The 27,883-nt window shown below is 56.3% G+C and overlaps 2 protein-coding genes across 2 annotated transcripts in view; one reads left to right on the plus strand and one right to left on the minus strand.

The window, feature by feature from the left end:
• Positions 1-11,744, minus strand: part of Usp30 (ubiquitin specific protease 30) — a 15,335-nt gene extending 3,591 nt beyond the window's left edge. Inside the window, exons 1-6 of the mRNA XM_037235112.1 lie at positions 11,585-11,744; positions 10,544-10,748; positions 9,951-10,115; positions 9,031-9,353; positions 6,234-6,356; positions 1,033-1,167 (exon numbers count right to left, since the gene is read on the minus strand). Coding sequence (XP_037091007.1) covers positions 1,033-1,167; positions 6,234-6,356; positions 9,031-9,353; positions 9,951-10,115; positions 10,544-10,658 — 861 coding nt within the window. The 5' untranslated portion in view covers positions 10,659-10,748; positions 11,585-11,744. The remainder of the gene's footprint in view (positions 1-1,032; positions 1,168-6,233; positions 6,357-9,030; positions 9,354-9,950; positions 10,116-10,543; positions 10,749-11,584) is intronic.
• Positions 11,745-13,044: 1,300 nt separating this feature from the next.
• LOC119111774 (notchless protein homolog 1) lies at positions 13,045-27,789 on the plus strand. Its single transcript, XM_037235597.1, has 12 exons — positions 13,045-13,111; positions 15,273-15,479; positions 15,865-16,028; positions 17,235-17,371; positions 17,780-17,954; positions 18,834-19,032; positions 19,368-19,503; positions 19,641-19,778; positions 20,177-20,294; positions 26,269-26,372; positions 26,902-27,028; positions 27,755-27,789. The coding sequence occupies exons 2-12, from the start codon at positions 15,330-15,332 to the stop codon at positions 27,765-27,767; spliced, it is 1,461 nt and encodes a 486-aa protein (XP_037091492.1). The 5' UTR covers positions 13,045-13,111; positions 15,273-15,329; the 3' UTR covers positions 27,768-27,789.
• The last annotated feature ends 94 nt before the right edge of the window (positions 27,790-27,883 follow it).

A 27,883-nucleotide genomic window follows, 5' to 3' on the forward strand; every position in this document is an offset into this window, starting at 1 on the left:
GGCCGGGCACCAATAGCTCGACACACAGCCCTGACACGGTATATTCGGCCCGCACCCGCCTGCCGGCCGGGCACCAATAGCTCGACGCACAGCCCAGACACGTATGTTCGGCCTGCCCGACTGCTGGCGATGGAACGACGGCAGGGCGACGTGATACGGGTGGGGATTGGCAGAAAGGATGCCGAATTCTCCCTTGTACAAAAAAGAAAACTGACCGCTGAAAGGCAAACATATAGAAAAGCGGTGATATCTGGTTAAATGATGACCGAATTGAGCGATGGACTTGGTGATGTATTAACGACGTCGGTGGCAGACAGCGGACACTTCTTCATACAGTTCAGATAGTAACAGTTTTCAGTATTTTGAGACAACTGAAATAGTTGTCCACTGAAGGGGAAATACTTTGAAGAAGCGATAGTGGGTAAACGGATGATCTACTTCAGACACCAACTTGGTTGTGGTATTGACGACGTGGGTGACAGACGGCGAATGATAGATACAGACCACTCAAGCAATGTGCAAACAGGAACTTACGTGAAAGCCGCGCAGTACACGGGATTCCCATTCGAGTTCAGAGGAGCCATACACAATGCCGTCTCTGACAATAGGGGCTGGGCGCCGCAACCGAACAGAGACCGCAATGGAGCGCGGGGTCGTGGCTGCAGCGGGCTGGCTCAGCCCGGCCCCCGGCCACGCACCCGCCTGGAGCGCGGGGTCGTGACTGTATAGAGCGGGCTAGCTCAGCCCGGCCCCCGGCCACGCACCCGCCTGGAGCGCGGGGTCGTGACTGTATAGAGCGGGCTAGCTCAGCCCGGCCCCCGGCCACGCAACCGCCTGGAGCGCGGGGTCGTGACTGTATAGAGCGGGCTAGCTCAGCCCGGCCCCCGGCCACGCACCCGCCTGGAGCGCGGGGTCGTGACTGTATAGAGCGGGCTAGCTCAGCCCGGCCCCCGGCCACGCACCCGCCTGGAGCGCGGGGTCGTGACTGTATAGAGCGGGCTAGCTCAGCCCGGCCCCCGGCGGCGCACTCACCTGGCCGCTGGCCGCGTACGTATACGGGAACATGTTGAGCGTCTCGAAAAACGCCACGTGGTCGCCGCGCTTGGCCGCCTGGCCGCTCTGTTCCCACGTGGTGCGTGGCAGGTGGAGGCAGAGGGCGGACGGCAGCTGCAACGAGGCACGGACGTCAAGGGCGACAAAGGAAATCGCTGCGACGAGTTCGCCACGTATGCTCCAGACGCACATGGTGCAGCAACGAATATGCACATGCGTCACGACAGCTGATGTTGTCTGGATGGGCGCTGCAGACGTCACGCAGCCAGTGCCAATGAAGTGAAGTTTGCAGTCTTTGCAGAAATGGGACGTTTGGTCCATCCACCAGGGGCCCAAGAGACTCCTTGTTCAAAAAATGGTAGAGAACATTACTTCTCGTTTTTCAGGTTACCGCGATTGACGTAATTTAAATTGCGCGAACTACAACTTGCGCTTATCCCACGGCATATAATTTGTCCCCGAGGACCAATGTCTGCGGGTTAGATTTCCCTCACATAAGTCCCTCAGGCAGTTCAGGTTGCAAGGAAGCGCAACGCACCATTGCGAGAGCTATTTCTCCAGACACTCACCGGTGCCAAACGCGACAGAGGTTCATTAAATAATGATCTGAGCCAGATATGTGTCTGGTTCCCAGCATGTCTCCCCGGAAACGAATCCCGGTCCCTAATTCCGAAACAAGAAGGAACCCAGAAATTGACCTCTAACTAAGCCAGAGACCAAGCGAGAACCATGATGAATTATGGAGAAACCAGCAAGAAACCAGCAAGAAAAATGATCCATCTTGACATTAAGCCGAGAGATCAGGCAAGAACCGAGATCTGGCTTGACATTAGGCAGAGAGATCCGCCACGAACCGAGACCCGGCCTGGAACATGCACAGGGATCGAGCAAGAACCAGGGCTCAGCTTGGAATCATGCCCAGATGTACAGCAAGACCCAAGATCCAGCATGAAGGAAGTCAAGTCAAGGAAGTTTGGTGAAAAAGCAAGGTTCAGGTTCCAAGATTAGCGTGGAATTGGTCTGTGAGCGGTACGCATCCACACGGTAGATGCACGTTTCACGAGGAATGTCACAGAACGTGTGCAGGATTATTTTCCATTTCAGTCCACATGACGTGAATGGTAGGCGATCACCATATGGTAACTAGGGCTGGCGGTTGTGAATGAGCCACTGAGAAGCAGGGCGGTGATCTAGTGTTTTGTGAGCGAACCAATCTGAATCAGAAACCAGGATGTGGTGTTTACGCAGACCCAACAGCAACCAGCAACCAGGTCCTGGCTTTTTGAAGGAAAAAGTTCAAACCAGAAACCAGTCTGGTGTGGTCAAACGAATAGGTAGCAACTAGGAACCAGCGTCTGGTGTTTGTGAGGGAACAGAGCGGCACCAAAGCCCGCTCCTTGTGGTTGCGAAGGAACCAGTGGCAATCAGGAACTGGTTGACACCATGGTCATCAGACCACTCCACGTGAAGCCGTATGACGATGTCCTCCAACGGGTCCGCTAGACGTGTGGCACTTAAAACACAAAATGTCCTTAAATCGCAAACGGATCGGCTTCCTCCCGGTATACTGTGGGTGGATGATTACGATTTGCTGCCGCTAATGTCGAAGACCCAACCTTTCACCCTTTCTTCAGGCGTCAAACGCCGACGTGCTTTGCTTTTCCTCCCCTGCACCGTTTAATCAAACACGAACAGCAGGGCCTTTCACACAACTGCAGTCGAAGCCCACTCACCAATTTCTAAGTAATCGGACGATTTCACCTAATGAAAAGGCCGGCAGCCCCGACGCCCAGCCGTTTCAGGAGATTGAATTCCGGCGATGCATGACATTTGTTTTGCCGCCGCCGGCTAACAGACGAAAGTAAGGCTGCGCTGGGCGGTTAGTTCAAACGAATCAGGATGGTGATAGGCCAATGGGCGGGGCACAGGGCAGGGGCGAGAGGTCACTGTAGGTCACGGGTCGAATGGTAAACCGACAGCCCAAATGTGCAAAGGGCCAGACAGCAGTGTATCCACAGCTTTGCCGCGCCCCACGCCCCGACTGAAATGGCGGGTAACGCCGCCATTCATCACAGAAGTAGCTCACGTCGCGCAGTGATCAAGCCCTGACAAGTGAGCGAGTGGAACCGGCCAGCAGGCTCCAGCAGGACACCGCATACTATCCTCAGCGAGCGAGCCGGCCCGCAGGCCCCAGCAGGATATCGCATACCATCCTCCGCGAGTGGAGCCGGCTAGCAGGGAGCCAACAGCACACCGCATACCATCCTCAGCGAGCGGAACCGGCCAGCAGGGGGTCACAAGGACACCGCATACCATCCCCCGCGAGTGGAGCCGGCCAGCTGGGAGCCAACAGGACACCGCACACCATCTTCCGCGAGTGGAGCCGGCCAGCAGGTGCCAGCAAGACACCGCACACCATCTTCCATCAGCGTAGCACCAAAGCACACGTGCCCTGTGTTATGGCTGAAACCAGGGCGTTGTAGTCACAGAACTGTGATGCGGTGTTAGTGATACGGCTGGGTGTATCATTGTCTGATGTTTGTGCCCGTGTCAAGCGTGTGCCCGCGTCAGGTATGTCCGTGTCAGGTGTGTCCGTGTCAGGTGCGTCCGCGTCAGGGAGTGTCCGTGTCAGGTGTGTGTCCGTGCCAGGTGAGTATGTGCATCAGGGCACGGTACTAAAGTGCCCGTGTCAGGGCGCGGTGCCGGAGTGCTGGAATGCCCGTGTCAGGGCACGATACTGGAGTATCCGCGTTCGGGCACGGTACTGAGGTGCCCGCGCCAGAGCACGGCACTGAAGTGCCCGCGTCAGGGCACGGTACTATGGTGCTCGCGTCAGGGCACGGTACTGAAGTGCCCGCGTCAGGACACGGTACTATGGTGCTCGTGTCAGAGCACGCTGCTGTGGTGCTCGCGTCAGAGCACGGTAGTGAAGTGCCCGCGTCAGGGCACGGTACTATGGTGCTCGCGTCAGAGCACGGTACTGAAGCGCCCGCGTCAGGGCACGGTGCTGGAGTGCTGGAGTGCCCGCGTCAGGGCACGGCACTGAAGTGCCCGCGTCAGAACACAGTACTATGGTGCTCGCGTCACAGCACGGTGCTGAAGTGCCCGCGTCAGGGCACGGTACTACGGTGCTCGCGTCAGAGTACGGTAATGAAGTGCCCTCGTCAGGGTACGGTGCTGAAGTGCTCGCGACAGAGCACGGTACTGTGGTGCTACGCCCGTGCATGTGTCCAGTGCTTCAGTGCAAGTGTAGGGTCTAGTGCAGCAGCGCTAGCGCCGGACGCTAGCAGCGGTGGCCCGCGGGCACCACGGGCGTTCAACGTAGTCAGGCTCGCGCAGCTGACCGGCGACGCAGCGGCACCCGGTGGGGCGGGCCTCGGATGGCCATCGCGTTCCGGTCTTTTAGAGCACACGAGTTCACCAGCTCACAAAGTTCGAGCTCTGCCTATCAAAATGATCATAACCTGCATATCAACAGCCCGCGGCTCGTGACGGTCACAAGCTAAGTAACAAGCTAAGAGGCAGACCTGGCTTTTCAGTTATGTTCTCTCATTCTATTTATTAGCCGTTCCGGACAGCGCTGTATCATCGCATGAGAGCGCCGTGTAACCGGCGTACGGTAGGAAGGTCAGCGCTTTTACCGGCTTAGCGGGGTCTATCGAAAGGTTTTACGAGCGGTTCTTTACCCGACAGGCGACAGGAGGCCGGCAGCGAGACGACCGACGAAAACAAATCCCGTCGCGCGCACAGATGTCCGAGATCGAGGTTGCCGGCTTTTTTCTCTCAGACAACGTTAGCCGGCGAAAAACATGGCCCGCTGAAAGCTCGCTAAATAAAAGCGCTTCGATCCGCCTAAGCCATAGCGGCGTCTCAGCAGATCACCGTCCGTCGATACCGGCCGCTGTCGGGAGCGGCGGCGACAGCGGCCGGCAGCGCTGACACGCGTGTGATGGACGTCACAGCCGGCAGAGCGTCCGCTTTGATCGGATTACCGAATCAGATCGGACCGGATTATGGGATTTATTGATAATCGGATTAGGGGAGACAAGTACACGTGATGCACGGGCCGATTTTGGTTTTTACAGCAAATGACACTGAACAGGTCCCGGACGACGCAAGGACTCACAATGCATTGTGCGATAAGGAAAACAGCATGAGGATGAGCATGAGGGTATGAGGATGAGGATGAGCATACGGATGAGTCAGACTTGATGAGGCCTGGCAAAGGTTTCACCCAATATTCGAGGCGGCAGATTACTTTACGCACCCATACAAGTGTCCCTACAGCGTTAAGCTTGACACGAGCCTTCTCCTCCGACCTAGTTCGGTAAGGAGATGACTATGGCTGTCTGGTGACGTCATCGCTGACGTCAGCCGCCTCCAAGCGTCCTAACCTGTTACGTAGTTTCGTGACAACGCAAGCGTAATATCGTATGCGATGGGTCAAACCCGACATTCTAGACCGCAAATCGGATGCAATGCTAAACGCGCTTGTTCTCCTTTTCTAAACACGAACACCCGTTTCGTGCGTTGCTATGCTCAAGATGGCTAAAAGAACACCCAATTCCCACGCTGAGCACAGTTCACGCACGGTATTTCCTGTGTTATCACGCTCAGGCACCAGACAGATAGGCGAGTACAGTTGCTGCGATAAAAAATGATATACACTCTGGAGCGAAAAAACTTCAGCCAAGCGCACACTTTCCAGACCTGGTTCAACCACCACCAACACAAGATACAAACTCTACAGGTGCCTGGCGGGCATGGACTACTGTAGGGCCCAATCTTAAACGGGAACAGAAACAACACAAGACTCTAACGGATGGGCATGCAATACGGTAGGGACCATGCTTCACGTGAGAAAATCCTGCTGTAACGACAAGTGTGGGGAACAACATCGATGGATGGCGATCAGCAGTCAGAAAATAGCCTTTAGTTGGCACTTCTTCATGGGACAAAAAAACAATGCTCTCCACCCCTTTACATGACGTTTTAGACCACCCGATACGATACGATTCCACGGAAGCGCATTCCGCCCACCTCAGCAGACTACATGTGCGTCTCGTTCCCCAGCACGCGAACTTCAGCCGCAGCCGACGGCAGCACAGCGAGGGGCACGGCCGCCAGGCTCCTCCCCGGGCTGGGTGGCTCGGCACGGTCGCCAGCAGCTGGCTGGTTACCTTGGCGACCAGGGTGCGCTTGGAGAAGCGGCCGCGCTGTTGACAGGCGTCGCAGGTGACGTCGTGCACGGTCTCGCGGGCGCTGAACTGGCCCAGCAGCGCCGGCAGGCTGAGCGGCTGCGGCCGCGGCGCCGCCGGCAGCGGCAGCGACAGGCTCTCGAAGCTCTCCCAGCGCACGGCGCACTGCGGCCCGCCACAAGGCATGGTGTTAGCCGTCCACGCCACGCTGTCCTGGACGGAGCTGTTCAAGAGGCGGACGGAGCAATCCGCTTCGTCCGCCGCGCGCACCTGCGCCCTGATGTCCCACCGACACCCACAACACACAAGACGCATGTGGTGTAAGGGTCATGTTAGCAGCCAGTGGAGCCCGGCAAACGTCGCCTCACACGGCACGGATGGGGTGGGGGATGGGCCCCATCCCACATCATACACGGCACAGGTGGGGCGAGAGAGGATCTCATGCCCAACGCCGAACAGGGCAGAAGTGGCTGGGGCAGGGACTGGGGGCTGAAGGGACTGGAGACCCTAACACACTCCACTATTGCCTTCGTTTGAGCCCTCCGCGCTGTGAGTGCATAGCCGAGGCGCGCGCTCATCACGCGCTGCCACAGGAAAGGTGGTCGAATGACGGCACGACACGGCGGCCGATTACCTGGAAACTCAGCGCACCGCAGCGGGGCAAATACCCAAACGCTCTGTTTCGCAGCTTGTTAGATGGATGTGGGTTGGCATTGCCATTTAAAAGAAGTGACGTGTCGGGCCAGGCACTTTGACGCGTCGTAAAAGCCGCCTGCGGCCGTTAAAGTTATGCCACATTCTGAAGTTACGCTGATGCACCGGTGCGATTCGAGTGACGCTGAGCAAAATGTACAGAAAGCACTGGAATGCGAGCGCGGCGCAAACCAGCTGAAAGCATACGGCGATAGCAAAGTATTTCACAGTGTTCCGGTGCCAGAGATGATGAAGGTGGTGGTAGGTAAACACGGCTAGCAACAACAAAGTGAAGAGTGGCCCGAAATGGCCTCAAAGTACTGGACATGATGCGAACGGACCACGATGAGCCATTGCCTCCCCGTTATCGTGGATTGTTCGGCACACATCTCAGCAGCAATTTCCAGCGTAAGAACGGGTCACGTGCTCGTCCCAGCCGGGCCAGAGCCCAGTCCGCTCCCGGCAGTCGCCGAGAGCAGGCACGACCCCCACACCCCTTCCTCCTGGCGGCGTGGCGATAACTGCACCCTAGCAGCCTTACATACCACCACTGCAGCGAGTATGGGTGGTGTTTCACATCCCAACATCATGTCATTGCCACTACTGACATCAATAATTGGAGCTTCACGCCTCTTAGGGCGGTAACACCCCTCCCCTCCCAATGATCGCGCGGTCACCCACCATATTGGGCTGGAGTAAAAAAAAACAAAAAACAAACAAACAGACGAAAAGCACAAGAACCTACCAAGAACGCTTTGTTTGGAGGGAGGATATCTGGTCTTCGGCTCAAACGACTTCTATGAGGTTCGGCCACGACTGCTAGTGACAAAATATAAGGAAATCGTTCTAGAACTGATCATCTGAAAGACATTTGATGTGAAACTTTGGTAACGTGCACCATAGAATAATATAGAATAATAATAAGGACCTCCTTTTAGGTAGGTCAAAACGATAAATTGCGTTCAGGTTCACAAACTTCCCACTCATGACGCATTCAAGCCAAATCATCCTCGGGGCACCGCATCTCGACTATCAATTCACGCGGCTGCGTGCTGCCACAGGGCGCTGGTGACGGTGACGGGGGCTACAGACCTTCACCAACACCGCCCGCACAAGTCGTGCAAGGCTCGCATCCCATACCGGTGAGATCGGCGTCTACACTGGGCCATGGCTAGCTGCACTGTTCCGCCATCTCATAATGGCTTGCTTAGGGAGTCGACACGTGGAATCGCCGTCATATAATATGGAAAGTTCTGTAACCTGTAAACACCCAGCCGACTAAACGCCGCTCGTTCCAAAGCCTTATGCGACCATCAGATGACGTCATCCAGCATTGGGCCGCAGCTCCAGTGTCGTTCTTCTCACTTTCTGAACGCATCTCTCAGTCAACACACGAGCCGCCACAGGGCGTGCGCTAGAAATCGCCCCGCCCCAGCCGCCGCTCCCTCTCTGCGACCGCGACGGGCCGGCGCTCACCTTGTGGCCGCACGCCTGGCATGTCAGCTGCGTGGAGAGGGTGCCGTGGAAGGGCGAGCGCGGCAGCCCGGGCCCGCCGGCGCGCCAGGCCGGCCCGGCCGCGCCCCGCACGCGGTGGATGAGGCCGGAGCGCTGGCGTGGCCCCGGCCCGGCCGGCGCCTGCTCACTGGCGAGGCGCGCCCTCGATGCGACGACGGCCGTCTCCGAACCGGTCTCCTCGCCGCGGGGCTCCGTGGCGGCCGCCGTGGGCGGGACGGCGGCGGCGGGAGCGGCCTCTGTCCCGCAGCTCCCCACAGCGGGCCAGTCCGGAGTTTCGCCGAGCGGCCGATGGCCTGCGCCGTTGGAGAGCCTCGTCTCCCGCCCGCGGTCAACGTCACCGGCGCCACCCAGGTCCTTGACTGCACCGCCGCCGTTGCCGTCGGACCCGGCCTGTTCGTTCGCAGGCCCGTCACTGCCTGCAGCTCCACTTCTCACCGACGCGTCACCGTTTACACCATTGGAAGCAGGCGAGCCTCCTGATAAGACAGCGTTTCCATTGGTGTCTAGTGACACCGTATGAGCGTCAGTGACACCGTTGGCAACAGAACCGTCCGCGAAGTCATGTTTACACCGCTCGACGGTGGCGCCACCTGAGCACCAGCCCCCGTCTGGGCAGACGTCGTCTGCCACCGGCGCCCTGGCTCCAGGCGCCGGCGCCGTCGTCCGCCCCACCCCGGCCGGTGGCGCCCTCAGCGCCAGGCGCGCGCAGGCTGTCGGCGGAGAGTGGCGGCGGCGCAGCCGGCTCCTCCTGCAGCGTGCTGATCAGCACGTAGAACATTTCGTGTGTGTCCTGCTCCTCGCTGTGGATGAGCCAGCCGAGCGAGGAGAGGCAGGCGAGCACGCCGGCCGGGGTGAACGGGTCGGCGCGCAGCTCGCCGTGCGTCCGGTTCACCACTGCCGGACGAGGCAGGCCTGTGTTAGCGCTGGGACAGCAGCCGGCGCGCCGGCCTCCGCAAACTGGTGACGAGCGTGACAGCTGCCAGCAAAACTAATACGCAGACACGGGTCAGCTCACGCTAGAAGTCTCAGCACTATGAAACGTACATGATGAAACCAGTGCTAGTATAATAACTAGCTTTAACTGTATACTGTTGACAACCTTCAGGTAATTTGTGACTAGTCATGGGCAACGGGCTATGCTGCGGGCAGCAGGCTGCTTTAAGGACAGCCTTCAAGTCACGATCACGTTGTTCCCCACCAATAGACGGTGCGGCTAGCCCACAAGTGCACTGGGTGCCAGGGCCGCGTGCATGGGGGCAGGCCCACCATGTATGACGTCCAGTAGGGCAGCTCGTAGTCGAGCGTGCGCGGGCCGCGCGCCGCCGGCCGGCCTACAAGTCAATGGGTGCCAGGGCCGCGTGCAGAGGGGCGGGCCCACCGTGAATAGCGCCCAGCAGGGCGGCCTACAGTCGAGCGTGCGCGGGCCGCGCGCCGCCGGCCTGGCCCACAAGTGCACTGGTGCCAGGCTTGCATGCAGGGGAGTGGGCCCACCATGTATGACATCCAGTAGGGCGGCCCGCAGTCGGGCGTGCGCGGGTCGCGCGCCGCCGGCCGGCCGCGACAGCCACCTCATCACCGCCGGGCTGGAGCACAGAGCCTGTAGCACCGCATTCAAGAAGCACGAGTTGCCCACATTCTGAAGTCCAGCCAGCACACCTGGGGTGAAATGCAGCTGGGTCAACAGAGCCTCATCTGACCAACACTTGGCAGCTCCATGGTAGGTACATGATTTGCAGCATTTTAGAATGTATGCAAAGTTTGAGCTGCCCTTTTGCCAGCTGAGAGCAAGGAAATTAGGTGCTATGCCAGCACAGCAATGATTCTGTAAAATGCCAAAAGCATGTCATCTCTTAACATCCACCAGTTGGCTTTGCAATGCTGCAAAGCCTAGTACCTGAAAAACATCTATTCAGAAAATGTTGGGGTAAGGCTAGATGCATTTCCAAATGAATGGTTAGACAAACATGATTCTCATACAACAAACATAGAAGATGTGTCAGAATCAAGTAACAATATGTGTATCTAAACTTGCATACCCTGCTTTGGGAATATATGTATATAATAAAGCATAATACAATACTTACCAGCAGCATTAGCACTCCTTGATTTGGTGGCTTTAGGTCCCCAAATCACATAAGCAACCAACGATGCAGCTCCAACAGCAAGGAGAGCCTCTAAACGATAATGGTCAAATACCATGGTCACTTTATGTTCTGGGAGGAGCCACTCTCAAGTTATCTTGTAAAACAAAGAATAGGCAATATGATGTCATATGCAGTCTTTCATCCCCTGCAAGGTACAAAGCAACACAATCACACCAGCTGTTGCAGTGTGCCACACCTGAAACAAGTCCATCAGCATAAACATATCTGCACTTCATATGTGGTTCATATACACTGTGGTAGAGCAGACACTAGTATTATACATGTTGAGTGACTAATGGGACCATAATGGTTGGTAGCTTCAGGGCTTGATGACATCAGAGACTGTTTTACCTCCATAACTATAAGTAACAGAATTCATGCCTGGGTAAGATTTGTTTGCACAGCTTCAAGATATGGATACATCAGTTATTCTTCCATAACAGTTACAAGATGTGAATACCTGTCTTTTTGGGGATTTCACACAATTTTGTAATAGCTGCAGGACTGACAAGAATGCAGATTCAGATGAACTTTGGCACTCCACTTCCTGCAATTTTAACAATATAGCAGCATGCCTGCTTAAAAACAGCAGTTGCTCTAGCCTATGTTACATACAAGTTCCCATAAAATATCATAACTATGTAACTTTGGGTGGGTTGATTCTTAGAGTAAACTGTTTAAGAGGAAAAAGAACCTATAAGTCTCAGCAAACCAGAAATGTTCATGTGCAAAGAAATGAGATATGTTCAGCCACCAATCAGAGCTGTACCATTTACTGTATCACAAAGAAATCCAGGGCTATATCTTCAGGTTAGGCCCACTAATGCACCTCCTTTTCACAATGTCTACCAACTGTTGGTGGGCAGCCACCAGTCAGTGGGTTGGTGGGCGCCTGCTCGGCGATGCGCAGCAAAGTGCACACCCAGGCACAAAAGGGGCTGGGGGCAGGCTGGTCCATAATTGCCAAGTCCAACAACTGACCTCCTAGCAAATTTGATCACCCAAAATTTCACAAACGTCTCTCGTCACTTTTGCATCCATTCTCACTGATTAGGAGGCAACACTTCGGCTGAACTGTCCCCAGTCCATTAAGGGACCTGCCTGGAAGCAAGACGCCTGGACGGCCAAAACAGTTCGAACATGGCATGTGTGACGCATACGCATTGCGGATTCAGTATGCCATTGTACAAGCGATCTCGGTGGCTGGTAACCGGCAGGTCAAAAATTGCGAAGTCCAACAACGGACCTCCCGGAAAATCATAGGCTCAGCAGATTGCCTATCGTAAAAATGCGGATACCCCGTACGCAATCCCCCGCAAGCACGCTAGTACGCTATTTGCGCACAGTATAGCCGGAAAAACCTCAATAGTGCGCCATATTTGAGCCGCTGTCAAATCTTTCCAGTGAACTGTTTCGATATTTGACAAATCCATTGAAAATGCTCTTGAGTCCGGGGAACTGAAGAACCCGCCGCATCCTATGCAGCGGGTTCCCCAGGTATGTCAATTTTTGCACATTATTGTGGGGGGGGGGGGAGACGAACCGAAGGGCCGACAACCTACTCCCGAATTTTTTTCTCGCCGAAATTAGCCCACTTTATTATGATTGAAGGCTATATACGCTTTTAATCCTTGTAAAATTCATAAACGTAGTTTCCAAGCGGCATAGAAGTCATGCAGGGGTGGATCCAGGGAGCAGGCACAAGACGCACACGTCTTTTCTGATCGGCAAGTGAAGGCATTCGTTTAGAGGCCACCTTAGGGCGCCGATGGCGCTCTTCTTTGAGGGTCATGGGAGGTGGCATGCATTTTGGGGTTGGGGTACGAGGACGGGGCTAGTCATGAAGGACTTAGGTCATCTCACACTCCAGAACTTTTCACTTATACTTAACAAAACAGTGTGCGTCTTATGGCCCTAGGTATGTGAGATTTATTGCATCGCTTATCCGCTCAGTTGTTACGATTTGTATCTGGCGGTGAGAACAGTCATGGCTTTTTGTTATAAGGATAGCACGAGACGCTTCTTCGCAGAAAGATCAAAGAGGATCGACACCCGTGGGGCTCCCTCTCCTCTCCAGCCTGGGATAGTGGAACCCTCTGAGCCCGACCACTTCAGCACTTTCGCCAGAAGGACCGTAGGTATTAACACGGAAAACCGACTTGTCCGAGAATCAACATAGCTAAATTTTGGCTGACATTACTTTTAAAATGAGATAGGTTGGCTGGAGTGGGCGGGATTAGAGTGAGTGAGGAAGAAATAGACCGAAAGAGCGCCGACCAGAGCTTAAAGGAGGCAAGGGCAAGGAGCGTCTGGGCCCGAAGAGAATGAATTGAGGGCGCGGCTCAAAATATGCTAGTCTCTTATAAATGTCAAGATTGGCGCAACAGGCTCGAAACCAACGCAATCAAGCTGGCCTTGGCCACCTTGGCTCACGCCTGGGCCCACGCACGTGTTTGTCGAAGGACGTGAGGTCGCGGTGCGTTATTCCGCGTGCAGCGTTTCAAGAAGGTGGATGGGTCGGAACGTTGTGGTAGCGTAATTAGTTATGCCAGTTGTCGTGGTGATTGGTTATTACCCGCATGATGCTGATGAGCGTTGATGTTTGGAATGCGCGTTAACAGGCTCCGTAATATGGTTGATCCTGTTTTACGGGGGCATTGAGATGAGGTATTATGAACATGGGTATAGTGTAAGTTGGACTGTCTTAGTTCGTCCCAGTAGGTTTAGTTGGTAGAGTATCAGACTCACAATGGTATGGACCTGGCTAGATTTCCAGCAATTCATATGGCCTAAGGCCAAACACTGAAAACACTCAGTTTTTTAATGAGTGTAACACCTGATGATAGTCAGAATTGACTGGAAAAAATTGTGCTCATAATGACACCAGTTGAAGGATAATGGTCCAAATCATTATTTCATCCTAGGCTGGTACTTATGCAGCCTTAGTTCGTTAGTTGCTCCTAAATGTGTGTTGTTCGCATCAATTAATTCATGCTTGACAGCTTTGTGGTGTGAGCAATGATCTGAGCTTCACACAGTCTAATAATTTGTGCCCAGTATTTTTATATAAAACTCATACAGGTATTTCTACAATCTTACCTTAAAACTTTAATAATTGTGATAGTGAATGTCTGAGTGATCCAGAGACATGATATTCCTGACCCACTGGCACACACTCTAGTTGACATGTAAGCTGTCTGAGAAAATGGTCTTTCAAAGAATTTATTAAAATGGACCAGAATGTAACCTAGCCCAGCCTAGCCTAACCTAACCTAACCTAACCTAACCTAACCTAACCTAACCTAACCTAACCTAACCTAACCTAACCTAACCTAACCTAACCTAACCTAACCTAACCTGAACCAACCTGGCCTTACCTAACCTGACTGAACCTAGCCTTACCTGACCTGACCTAACCTAGCCCATCTAAACCTAACCTGAACCTAACTCAACCACCATCACCCTGGCAACCTCCCCCTCCCCTCAATCCTCCGCAACCCATGTCCCATCAGTGTCTGTGATCAGTGTGGTAAACTATCCACTGACATGTGCTGCTGTTATCGTAATTATCAGATTTTGAGGGTAAGATGATAATATGTCCATAAAGTATTCATGTTTGTTATTATTTAAGGTGGTTAATATCTTTAAAAGCCAGTGAAAAGTTCAGTATTGCAGTGTAAAGTACCAGTGTTGGCCATGAGCCATCCACCACACATCCCAGCATTAAGCTTGAATTGCCCCACTGGAAGTGCCCCTCCCATAGCAATGCAAATTATCCAAAGTGAATGGATAACTTTATTTGGCATTGCAATTATTGACAAAGTAACCTCTTGCTGGATTTGAGCAAACAACCTAGTTTGCATCAATGGCTTGAAAATTGGCTTCTTGCTGGATTGTCTATCTTGTCTTGGTTGTCTTGATTGTCTTGGTGGATGGATTGACTATTTGGTGAACTGTGATGTCTTTCAGAGGTTTCAAAAATCTGAACTTCTAATCTACGATGGCACAAACAAATACACATGACAAATCCTTGTAACCAAATGGTGATGTGGCTGATGCCAGCAGTAGTGGTCATTTTAGATGTTAGGCCACCACAAAAGTGTGTGGATGAGCTGAAATTTATCACTGTTGGGGAGTTCAGGGCTCATGCAACAAGTGTTGCTTGGCATGAGCACCGTTCTCAGAAAATGTTCTAATCAAAAGCACCAGGCAATTTTGGTTTCTGATTATGATTTAATTAGTGTCCGTTTTGGCAGACCTTCAAAGACCCTGCTAAGCACATGTGTAAAGACCCCAGGATGTGGGGGTATAGGCCAGAATGGTCTTATGTTTCAATCTTAGAATGGTCTTATGGTCTTAAATGGCTTCAGATGGTCTTGGATGGCTTGAAAATATCTTCCTTTTTTAAGTATTTCAAAAATGCCTGAACTGCTTGTGCAATGGATTGTATTAGGCATCAGGTAGATTATGTGCCATCCCATATCCCTAAAGCATGCCATTTTGTATCAACATTTGTATTGGTCCTTGTAACTTGTTGAAGTGAAGAGGACTGGAGAAAGGTTGCATGGGCAGTTTAAACAATCTTAATGAGAAGAAGTGGGAAAAGGTGGTTAGCATGGTAACTCCCCACCAGGCAGATACTGACTGGCATTATTTTTTCTCATTACAGATCGATATTGCTGGCACATCTTGCTCATAACAAGTTATCTCATTGAAGTCGGACACAATGGAGGAGCCAATGGAAGCTGAGGAAACTCGCCATATTCTGGCACAGTTCCGCTCAGAAACAGGGGACATTGCTGGTGCTCCTTTCAACCTGCCAGTCACAATCACAAAGGATAAGCTGCAGTTAGTCTGCAATGCACTTCTTGAAAAGGTTTGTGTACCTGTAAATTAGCTATTTTTGTCATGACTGCATGTAAATCTGTACAGTCTCATTTTGTATCACCTTGATATGTGCTGGGCACCAGTACAGTTGTGTTTGTTTGGATGGGGGTCAGATAAACATGCTTGTAGGCAATCTAAAGATAAATTAAAAATGCCCTGTTCAGAGTTCTGCGTGCACAGAGGTAACAGCAGGCGGGCATTTCTGTCATAGTCATGTTATCACATGTGTTGCCGCCCCTTCCAGGGCAGGTTTTCGGCGTGGACATTATCTCTTGGTATGTGTCTTCAATGTCATCAAGTCATCATCCATTTTGACACCTGCGTCAGCCCTTCCTCGTGATGTGGTGACGTCACATCACACGTGGCATCGGCAGGAAGAGGAGCCGGTGCCATACGCCTTCTACGTCGGTGACGTCGAGGTCGCCTCCAGCCTGCAGCAGACGCTGGAGCAGCTGACTGTCGACTCTGAGAAGGTGTTGGACATCATCTACCAGCCGCAGGCCGTGTTCCGGGTCCGGGCGGTGACACGGTGCACCAGGTCAGTCACTGGCGTGTCATGGTAGTCACGCTGACATATCTCAGGCGTGAAGCATACGTGGCTGGATGGCTGTTAGACGCAGACGCGAACAATTTAATGAAGCATTTTGAAGCAAAAAAATTGAAGCAATTGTATGTCATGAGGGAGTCAACAAATTTCAAACAATTTAAAGACATGTAGCACCAGCTTGTCTGTGAACATGATGTCGATTATTTTTTAACTGCGGCCAATGCATCTTGATACATCGTTAAATCACCACTTCAACACAAAATGGTGTGAGAAGTACTTTATGTATGTATTTTACTTAAGTCGTCAAACCTGTCATTCCCTGTCAAGCTCCAATGCACACCCGGTACTGGCTTGCATGTTCTGCTAGCATCTGATGTCACATCAGCAAGAGTGAACTCGAGCTGTTCGATAGCCTGCTTCACTGAGACCCAGACGACTGTCTGCCTCTGGGGACTCGTTAACGCGTGCCGGCTTCAGTGGCGTACGACCGTGTATAACTGCGTCTCTGGGAGCTGGTGTATCGGCCCTGTGTCGCCGTGTGCCGCTGAGTCGGTGTGCCGGTTCTGAGCGTCTGTGTCTGGTCACGATGCCTGCCCGAGCCGGTGCGCCGGCTCTGAGCGGCCTCTGGTTCGTATGCGGCAGCTCGATCTCCGGCCACGCCGAGCCGGTCTGGTCACGATGAACCACCCGCTCTCTCCCCCTCCCCCTCCCCGAGCCGGTGCGCCGGCTCTGAGCGATCTTTGGTCCGTGTGCGGCAGCTCAATCCCCAGCTACGCCGAGCCGGTCTGGTCACGATGAGCCACCCGCTCCCTCCCCCTCCCCGAGCCGGTGCGCCGGCTCTGAGCGATCTTTGGTCCGTGTGCGGCAGCTCGATCCCCGGCTACGCCGAGCCGGTCTGGTCACGATGAACCACCCGCTCCCTCCCCCTCCCCGAGCCGGTGCGCCGGCTCTGAGCGATCTTTGGTCCGTGTGCGGCAGCTCGATCCCGGCCACGCCGAGCCGGTCTGGCCACGATGAACCACCCTCTCCCTCCCCCTCCCCGAGCCGGTACGCCGGCTCTGAGCGGTCTCTGGTCCGTGTCCGGCAGCTCGATCCCTGGCCACGCCGAGCCGGTCTGGTCACGAGGAACCACCCTCTCCCTCCCCCTCCCCGAGCCGGTACGCCGGCTCTGAGCGGTCTCTGGTCCGTGTCCGGCAGCTCGATCCCCGGCCACGCCGAACCGGTCATCTCGGCCAGCTTTTCGCCCGACGGCCGCTCCCTGGCCAGCGGCTCCGGGGACAAGACGGTCCGGTTCTGGGACGTCAGCACAGAAACGCCCCAGCACACATGCACCGGTCAGTCGTCCCTCGGTGTGACGCCACCCAGTCCGTGAGTGACGTCATCCCGGTCAGTGAGTGGCGGCCCGAGCCGGGTCGCGACCGAGCGGTTGTTGCTAGGAGTGGTCTGACTGTGTGATGGCAGCGAGCAGTGGCGTCCTGCACGGAACGAACGCGGGTTGACGTGCGACCTGTTCAGCAAAGTGGGGCTGTATACCAGTCGTTCCCATGAGCGTTTTGTTTAGCGTGGCACGTTTCGCGGGATATACCGTGCTTGTTTATTTCACACCGTGAGACCAATCCACGTCGTCCGGACGTCACAACGGTCACTATTGCATGGTTGTGGTTTGTCCGGCCTCAGCAGTGCCCCTGCCGGGCCACCGTGACTGGGCGCCGCCTGACCGACCGTCGTGTGGCCGGCCGCAGGTCACCGTCACTGGGTGCTCTGCATCGCCTGGTCGCCCGACTGCCGCCTGCTCGCTTCCGGCTGCAAGTCGGGCGAGGTCCGCCTCTGGGAACCGGTCTCCGGCAAGCAGGAGGGCAAACCGCTGACCGGACACAAACAGTGGATCACACACATCTGCTGGCAGCCTTTGCACAGGTGCTGTTGTCTGTCTTCACCTGACGTCCCTTGCCTGTGTGTCAATTGAACTGAAACCGTAGAAAGTCCGTCTTTTGCAGTATCCTCTGTGAACGCCTATTGTGTCGCTGGGCCGCGATTGTCAACTGTCGCATCGTATCGGGCTGCAGACGGCAATGTATCAGACCGTGTTTCAGCTCCGAGCCCGGTCATACGGCTGATGTATCGGGCCGTGTTTCAGCTCCGAGCCCGGTCACACGGCTGATGTATCGGGCTGTGTTTCAGCTCCGAGATGGTCACACGTCTGATGTATCGGGCCGTGCTTCAGCACCGAGCCCGTTCACACGGCTGACGTATCGGACCGTGTTTCAGCACCGAACCCGGTCACACGGCTGACGTATCGGGCCGTGTTTCAGCACCGAGCCCGGTCACGCGGCTGAGGTATCGGGCCGTGCTTCAGCACCGAACCCGGTCACACGGCTGAGGTATCGGGCCGTGTTTCAGCACCGAGCCCGGTCACGCGGCTGAGGTATCGGGCCGTGCTTCAGCACCGAGCCCGGTCACGCGGCTGAGGTATCGGGCCGTGTGTCAGCACCGAACCCGGTCACGTGGCTGACGCATCGGGCGGTGTTTCAGCACTGAACCCGGTCACGTGGCTGACGTATCGGGCAGTGCTTCAGCTCCGAGCCCGGTCACGCGGCTGACGTATCGGGCCGTGTTTCAGCTCCGAGCCCGGTCATACGGCTGATGTATCGGGCCGTGTTTCAGCACCGAGCCCGGTCACACGGCTGATGTGTCGGACCGTGTTTCAGCTCCGAGCCCGGTCACGCGGCTGACGTATCGGGCCGTGTTTCAGCACCGAACCCGGTCACGCTGCTGACGTATCAGGCCGTGTTTCAGCTCCGAGTCGGGTCAGTCTCGACTGCTGGCGTCCAGCTCGAAGGACGGTGACGTCCGCGTGTGGGACGCCCAGCTGCAACGGTGCCTGCGCGTGCTGACGGGGCACCGGCAGTCGGTGACGTGCCTGCGCTGGGGCGGCGCCGACCTCCTCTACAGCGGCTCCCAAGACCGCAGTGTACGAGTGTGGGCCGCCACCGACGTGAGTCTCCGTGGCTGACCGGCGCTGGCTCTGTGTAACAGTAAAAGCGCACTAATAGCTGAGATGAAGCAGAGGCTTTTGTGGGAACATGCAATCAAAAAACACATGTCATAGTGCACAAACACATGTTTTGGTGCACTGGTTCGTTTTAGAACTTCCCACAACGTGTAACTTTGCTTGCAGCGTCAAAAGACTTCACTCAAGGGGCGCAAAATGACTGTTGTAGGAGCGCCCATCAGAATCCAACCATATTTCATTCAAGGATTGCATCTGATTGAAATGCCCAGCATAGCATATAGCGGCTCGTGATGGCTAGTATGTGCTCCATGCTACAGGGAGCCATGTGCCGGGCACTGCAAGGCCACGGTCACTGGGTCAACACGCTGGCGCTGAGCACAGACTACGCCATGCGGACGGGAGCGTATGACCCGGCCAGCGGCGACGTCGGCCATCTAGCGGACAAACGCACAGGTACTACTTACGCGTGCTTCCGCATCAGCTGACGGCTTGCCGTCGCCGTATCGACGTTCATCGCTTATGCAAACGTCTTTCTGCTATGGGAGAGGACCAGCGAGTATGCGCTCGTTGAATGAAGGCATGTTTTACAGACGATGAGAAGTTGGCAGCCGCCAAGAAGCGGTACGCGACGTTACTGGCATCTAGCGGTGGCGAGGAGAGACTGGTATCGGGCAGTGACGACTTCACCATGTTCCTCTGGAATCCAGTGAAGGGCACTAAGCCTCTGGGTGAGTGGATCCATCATCAATCATAACCAGGAGATGAGTTATGGTGCACATGGCTGTATCAGGATAGTCGAAGCGTGCGGTCGTGCAGAACACAACGCACGCGTGGACGCTACACTCCAGTGAGGCGGCGTCACACAGTTCGTATGTAATGAAGCAGCAGACATGTTCGCGACTGGTACGGTTTCTTTCGCACCTTGAAGAGTAAGAAATTAAGTCAGTGCAGTCAGGGACAATCTGACATTCCTTACACATGTCCTGTGCATCACGCAGCGCGCGTGGTAAATGTGTTTGAGTCCGGGTACGCACGGTGGCGCCGAGTGTCCCACGGCTTGTGGCGTCGTCCTCCCCGCCGCGGCCCGTCTCGCGCCGCGTGGTGAGGTCACGCCGTCTGTCGGCAGCGCGGATGACCGGCCACCAACAGCTGATCAACGACGTCCGCTTCTCGCCGGATGCCCGGCTCATCGCTTCCGCCTCGTTCGACAAATCGATACGCCTCTGGGAGGGCAAGACGGGAAAGTGAGTGCTTGACGGCATACTGTGACCGGGCTGTCTGGCAATGGTGCGACCAACAGGGCGTCTTCTGACCCAGGTTTGCTGCCTTGTTGAAGCTTTGCCTGCCCGGTGTGTCTTGTGCCGCTCTGGCATAAGATACAGTTTGTATGGAGCCCCAAGATGTGTGCTTGGAGCACCGGACCGGAGGAAGGCAGCCTCTTGTCAGGCAGCAGTAGCCTGCCGTCAAGATAAGGCCACCCACGTGCGTTGGAAGGGGTAGCCATCCCTCATCCCTCAGTGTCTAGAGGGGGGGGGGGGTTGCTCCCCACCCTAACCCCATCCCACCCATGACAGGGATGGCGCCGAATCAGCGGCGCCTGGCGTCTCTGTGACAGGCGTGCGTAGTTGTCCGGCACAGTCGTTGAGGGCCATCTAGTGAGCCAGGTGTTGGTATTACCTCCCCATGCATGCATTGCTAAAGTGCGGGCGCTAAGCCGTTGTGAACTCCGCCGCTGGTGCGATGGATGTGTACGGACATCCGCCCTTGGGGCCGAAAAAGTGGCATTCTTCACCATTGCGGCGCAGAGGTAGTTTGACAAGTGCCGGGTCATAAGTCCCCAGTCTGGACTTACCATCCGACGGGCCTGGATCGTGAGTACAGAGGCCAGGACCGTGTGGTGGTGACCGGCTGCACGCCAAGTGGCAGGACAGGGGGCAGAAGAGCCGGCGCCGCCACCGGCGGCCCGCCCCGGCTGCGCTGACCTGACCCGGCCGGTCACAAGTCGCCGGTCGGCCCTTTTGCCCTGACCCGGCCGGGCACAAGTCGCCAGTCGGTTCCGTTGCCCTGACCCGGCCGCTCACAAGTCGCCAGTCGGTTCCGCTGATCTGACCTGGTGGGTCACAAGTCGCCAGTCGGTTCCGCTGACCTGACCCGGCCGGTCACAAGTCGCCAGTCGGTTCCGCTAACCTGACCTGGTCGGTCACAAGTCGCCAGTCGGTTCCGTTACCCTGACCCGGCCGGTCACAAGCCGCCAGTCGGCCCCGCTGACCTGACCTGACCCGACCGGTCGGCCATAAACTCCGCCATGCGCGAACGTAAATGTCGCCTGTCTGGCGCCTTCCATTGCCTGCCGTCAGCTGTCGAATGCCGATAGGTATGCACTACTGCCTACTATTGAACGCACGTCCATACAAGATCAAGGAGCCCCCCCCCCCCCACACACACACACATACACGCTGATAACACTGTTCTCAGTTGAGTAGGGATTGATTGATATTGATCGCAGACATCAATACGTCCCGATCACCAAGACATCCTCATTCATTCAGAGCCCTCCTGACGAAGTTTTGGCCGACGCCTCAAGGCAAGCTGCTGGTGCCCGGCTGGCCGCTACCGCGAGACAAAATCTCCGCGAAATATCATGGCAGATGACAGGTTATCAGTTCCGCTGCTGTCTCTGACAGGGGCTCACGAGCTCTCGCGCGCCTGACGACCTGACTCGGCAGCTATGGACGGCTAATGGTCGGCGGGTGGCTCGGTGCTGGCGGCGGCGCATACCGCCGCGTCGGGGCGGCGGGCTCTGACAGCGCCCGGTGTTACCGTTGGCGCGGCGGCGGCGCGAGGTGCAGATCTGGGCCCCGCCGCCGCCTGCCGAGCCGCCGCCGTGATCACTCATTAATTGGCCGAGCACCTGAGAACACAAACATTGGCGGCGGGCGTCCGGCCTCTTATGAAGCAGCGGCTCCCGTCTGCTAGTTGTGCCATTCATCTAGGTCAGACTGCGGCACGGCTGGTGTTGGGAATAGCCGGTCGCCGCGGGTTACGGTCCGTGTTGCATAGTGTCCGACTCCCCCGCGGCGGTGGCATTGCCCGCGCTTGTCTGACTGACGGAGGGACGTAACCTACCACAGCCGCCGGGTGTGTCTTTCGCAACTGCCTGACTGATGGAGGGATCACAACCGCCGGCTGTGTCTCTGGACCTGTCCTGTCTGACTGACGGAGGGATGTAACCCACCACAGCCGCCGGGTGTGTCTCTGAACCTGTCCTGTCTGACTGACGGAGGGATGTAACCCACCACAGCCGCCGGGTGTGTCTCTGAACCTGTCCTGTCTGACTGACGGAGGGATGTAACCCACCACAGCCGCCGGATGTGTCTCTGGACCTGTCCTGTCTAACTGACGGAGGGATGTAACCCACCACAGCCGCCGGGTGTGTCTCTGGACCTGTCCTGTCTGACTGACGGAGGGACGTGACCCACCACAGCCGCCGGGTGTGTCTCTGAACCTGTCCTGTCTGACTGACGGAGGGATGTAACCCACCACAGCCGCCGGGTGTGTCTCTGAACCTGTCCTGTCTGACTGACGGAGGGATGTAACCCACCACAGCCGCCAGGTGTGTCTCTGGACCTGTCCTGTCTGACTGACGGTGGGATGTAACCCACCACAGCCGCCGGGTGCGTCTCTAAACCTGTCCTGTCTGACTGACGGAGGGACGTGACCCACCACAGCCGCCGGGTGTGTCTCTGAACCTGTCCTGTCTGACTGACGGAGGGATGTAACCCACCACAGCCGCCAGGTGTGTCTCTGGACCTGTCTGACTGACTGACGGAGGGATGTAACCCATCACAGCCGCCGGGTGTGTCTCTGGACCTGTCCTGTCTGACTGACGGAGAGACGTGATCCACCACAGCCGCCGGGTGTGTCTCTGGACCTATCCTGTCTGACTGACGGAGGGACGTAACCCACCACAGCCGCCGGGTGCGTCTCTGAACCTATCCTGTGTGACTGACGGAGGAACGTGACCCACCACAGCCGCCGGGTGTGTCTCTGAACCTATCCTGTCTGACTGACGGAGGGATGTAACCCACCACAGCCGCCGGGTGTGTCTCTGAACCTGTCCTGTCTGACTGACGGAGGGACGTGACCCACCACAGCCGCCGGGCGTGTCTTTGGGCCTGTCTGACGGACGGAGGGACGTGACCCACCACAGCCGCCGGGTGTATCTCTCGCACCTGCTACAGGTGTCATTCACTGACGACTGGGTTGACGTACCGCGATGTGTCGAAAGAAGACAGGCGTTCTACAGCCAAAATGTGTGGTATGTATAGTGTGATTTGTGTGCGTGGGATACACATAAAACGTGAATGTAAAATGTGTTGGTAAGTTCTTACGTGAAGAGATCTGCGATTTTCCACCTATTTCTTGGAACATGTATTTTCTCCCTCAGAAGCCAATTGAGTAAAGCCCAAATTGACGGAAAGGGTTTTTGCGAGCCGAACATTCGAGCTCGACTATAGCAATGGCTTATGGCTTGAAGTTCCAACGATTTGAAGCGGTCCCGGGATCAACAGTTCTTTTTGCAGACCACGGCGAAATACGAACACGTGATAACTACGAGAAACCACGCATTTTTGAACCCGCATGTACTAAAAATATGCTCCTGGAATAGTCCCAGTCCTTTGACGGAGTTTTGACCTGCACTCTGGCACTCTACTCTGGCCTTTGCACTCTACAAGATCTACCATCACATCTAACCATTGGAGGGGAACGCGTATATCATCCCAGAAGTGAATAACCACAGCTTGTCAAATCAAAATGCAAATTAAAACAAACCACTTCGTGGAAGTGGTTGGCACCTGGTCGTAAAGGTGGCCCAGTCGCACCCGTGTCGTGGCCGCCGGGCGTGCGTCAGTACACTTCCCAGGACCTCCCCTTAACAAGGCACTGTGCAGCGGCCAGCCGATCGCTCCAGGGCCATTTGTGGCGGAGCACGCCGCCCGACAGCGAGGCGGAGACAAACGGCGCGACCGTCCTATGCCGCGGCTGTCCAACTGATGGAAAATGTGGCGCACGTGATGTTGTGTCCGTAAGGCGGTGCTTGTTTCGTTTGCTTCCGTTTCCCTTGCCGGTCGACGCGCCTGCTTGACAGATGGCTTCTAGTTCGTACACTGTCAGCTCGCAAGTGTCTTGCCCCACACCGATCCCGGGAGGTTATTACAGGCATGCCTTACGGACATGGGTTGCAGTACTTTTGAACTGGCAGAGATCTTGGTGTGTCCCGTCGCCTGAGATTACCCGAGGTCAAAAGAGCTCGCCATCAAAATGGCGTCAGATAATAGACGTCGTGCCAGGAATATGTTTTGGACTTAGGTATCTAAAAACGTCGTTTCTTGTAATAGCCGTGTTCGCGTGTCTGTGTGCGGTCCACCAAAGATATGCCTATTATGAGGACTTTCGAAAGCTGTTGAAGCCGTAATTCCTCGGCTTCCGGCAAATTATCAGGTCTGGAATTAGCTTCAGAAACCACACTGATCCATTTTCTCAGGGGTGAATAGATCGATGTCGAAGAAAATTAGCATTACCGGTACATTGTTAACACTCGCCAGAGTGGCCGGTTGGATACCCTGCGCTCGGGTGGGTGAGTGGGTTAATTTGCCCCCCCCCCCGAGATCTCAGGCACTAAGAAAGCTAGACACTCTAAATTTACAGGGTGTGTTGCCCTGTACGTGAGCCCACATAGGCGAAAATTTGAAGTTCTCAGGTCGGGACGTTCAGGCCAAATAAGTTGAAGCAATGTCAAAGTCCGGGTTGGTTTCCAAAGCACCCGCGGAACCTAAACACCCGTTCTAAGCAAAAGGTGACATGGTCATTTAAGGTTATATACCTTCTTTGACCTTTTGGAGGTCATGGTGCCCAAATTCATACAGGACCGTTTGGGTTTTGCATTTGAATAAGTGACAAAGAGTACTCTAGGCAGTATGTTCAATAAAACCAAATTTTGACCGGGTCATTTTGGTCAGTGCCCTATTCTGACCGTAAAGAAATCCATGGAAGAAGTATAATGCAGTCACAGTTATCAATAAATTCGAAGTGAGTACCAGAAACTACCCCGTACAGCAAGCCATAGAGTAATAAAACAGGTTGTTTTTTACCTTGGCCGGACCTTCGTACCTGACTCTAGGTCAATCTAATTTGTTCATTTAACTGTTATGTTGCCTAAGAAAGTATCTCAGAGATGTATGGCTTCGTCTAGCACTCCGCTGTAGCATGAGATTTAACAATTCCCTAGAAATTGACTTCGCTGAATCCATGGCCTGACCTTGACCGGCCGTAGGTCAGTGACCTTACAAGGTTCATCTAAATTTTTGACACCAAACGATCCGCTTTTCAATTTCCCACAGCTATGAAAAATTTGGCGCCGCTACGCCCTGCCGATCGACCACCATTCTGGATAAACCTTCAGGAGGGGAGGGGAGGGGGGCAGTTTGATCCCCCACCCGAGCACGTGACAGCCAATCTCGAAATGATCAATGTAATGATGCCGGGTCAGCTCTATGAGCTATCCAAATACTTTGTAAAAAATATGCTATCTAGTTTTTAGCCAATTGTGCAATGTGTGGGGACGCAGTCGTAAAGATAAAGAAGTAAAACAGCGAGCCAGCTAGGTATACAGTGTAAACGGCTGTAGGCGGAGTGTGTTGCCTGTCGGCTCCAGCCCGGTGCCGTTGTCGGCCCCGCCCCAGCCCGGTGCCGTGGTGTGGCACCGCTCCAGCCCGGTGCCGTGGGCCCCCACCCCAGCCCGGTGCCGTTGTCGGCCCCCACCCCAGCCCGGTGCCGTGGTGTGGCGCCGCTCCAGCCCGGTGCCCTGGTGTGGCCCCCGCCCCAGCCCGGTACCGTGGTGTGGCCCCCACCCCAGCCCAGTGCCGTGGGCCCCCGCTCCAGCCCGGTGCCGTGGGTCCCAGCCCCAGCCCGGTGCCGTGGTGTGGCGCCGCTCCAGCCCGGTGCCGTGGTGTGGCGCCGCTCCAGCCCGGCACCGTGGTGTGGCCCCCCGCCCCAGCCCAATGCCGTGGGTCCCCGCTCCAGCCCGGTGCCGTGGGTCCCAGCCCCAGTCCGATGCCGTGCTGTTGCCCCAGCCCGATGCCGTGATGTGGCCCCCGCCCCACGGCCGGCTCGCCCATCAGCGTCGTCTGACGCCTGTGTGACACGCGCGCTCGGCAGGTTCGTGGCGGCGCTGCGCGGCCACGTGCAGGCCGTGTACATGGTGGCCTGGTCGGCCGACTCCCGCCTGCTGGTCAGCGGCAGCGCCGACTCCACGCTCAAAGGTGGGCGGCGGCACCTTTGTGGTGTGTACGCCCGGGTCAGGAGCCGACTATTCCGCCGCCCGGCCTCACGCTCGGCCCATAACGGGACGCCTCGTGATCGATGGATGTGCAAGGGTTGAAATAATGCTCTTCATTGCCGTTGTTTGCTACTGTTTGTGCTGGTTGCTTCTTACAAAAGCATGGCTGGTACTTTTTGTAAGCTTTTTTTGTGTTTTTGTCCGGCTGCCTTTTCTAGCGTTGTTCGTTGTGTTGGACCTCCTGTTTCGTTGCTTCTTCGCCCTTTGTGAGAAGTCTGAGTGCGCTGCCGCGCCGTGTGCGCCCACTCCTCCGTTCGTCCGTGCTGGCATGTCTTCACTATGCTCCCCCGCCTCCTCCCCTTCCTCCGGTTGCGTCCCCGCTCGCCGACGCGTCGGTGGCGCGCGCGCGCGGGCGGCCGGCGTTCGGCGCGGACGACCGGGCACCAGCGCCGGCGCCGGCCCAGCTGTGGCCGTCCGGCCGGCGGCTCACGCCTGGCCGCGTCTGTCCCCAGTGTGGTCGATGAGGAGCCGCAAGCTGCAGCTGGACCTGCCCGGCCACGCGGACGAGGTGTTCGCCGTCGACTGGTCCCCCGACGGCCAGCGCGTGGTCAGCGGCGGCAAGGACAAGCTGCTGCGGATGTGAGTCGCGCCGCGGCGGGCGGGCGGCGCGGCTGCTGTCGTCGGAGAGTGCCGTAGAGGGTCTCACTAGGGGGGCTGCTGTCGTGGGAGTGCCGGGAGGTGTCTGACCAAGACTGCTGTCATCGGAGAGGGCTGGGTGGAGGGAGGCTAACTGAGCTGCTGTCGGAGAGTGGCGAGGGGGGGGGGGGCTGGCCAAACTGCTGTCGGAGTGTCGGGGGCGGCGGCAGGCCAAGCTGCTGTCGGAGTGTCGGGGGGGAGGGGGGGGGGGTAGGCCAAGCTGTCGTCGGAGTGTCGACAGGGGGGTGGGGGGCGCAGGCAAGGCTGTCGTCGGAGAGTGACGAAGGGAGGGGGCTGGCCGAACTGCTGCCGTCGGAGTGTCGATGGAGGGGGGGGGGGGAAGGCCAAACTGCCGTCGGAGTGTCGAGGGGGGGGGGGGGGAGGCGACCGAGCCTGGCGCTGTTGATCCGGGCCGCCGGATTTGCATTGTCGCCAGCCGGGAGTGGATTGGTTTCGGCCGACCTTCAAGGCCGGTCGGTGGTGATCGATTTTGGCGGCGTGGTGCGCCGACTCGGCGTGTGCCGCCTTTGTTACCGGACGCCGGCGGGCAGTGGAGGCGGGCGGACGCCGCGGCGCGCGCGCGCGCGCGCGGCTCCGCCGCCGGCGGCCCGCAGGCGGTGACCTCGCCGTCGACCCCGCGCCGGCTGACACGTGACCTGGGGCCCCCAGATGGCGGCGATAGCGGGCCGACGGTGGCGGTGGCGAGCTGCCGCCCGGCCGGGCCGCTATTTATACACGTCTGGCACGCCAGCGGCGCCGGGCCGCGCCACCACCGACCGGACCACGGTCAGGGCCGGC

Source organism: Pollicipes pollicipes, unplaced genomic scaffold, assembly GCF_011947565.3.
Source record: "Pollicipes pollicipes isolate AB1234 unplaced genomic scaffold, Ppol_2.1 Scaffold_7261;HRSCAF=8764_pilon_pilon_pilon, whole genome shotgun sequence".
Classification (NCBI taxonomy): Eukaryota; Metazoa; Arthropoda; class Thecostraca; order Pollicipedomorpha; family Pollicipedidae; genus Pollicipes; species Pollicipes pollicipes.

Bases quoted from the DNA above. Each gene is read 5' to 3' on its own strand.
- LOC119111774 (XM_037235597.1), top strand. From the start codon at position 15,330: ATGGAGGAGCCAATGGAAGCTGAGGAAACTCGCCATATTCTGGCACAG. The intron at 17,372-17,779 runs GTCAGTCGTCCC...GGCCGGCCGCAG, and splicing joins GCCCCAGCACACATGCACCG to GTCACCGTCACTGGGTGCTC. The intron at 19,779-20,176 runs GTGAGTGGATCC...GTCTGTCGGCAG, and splicing joins GAAGGGCACTAAGCCTCTGG to CGCGGATGACCGGCCACCAA.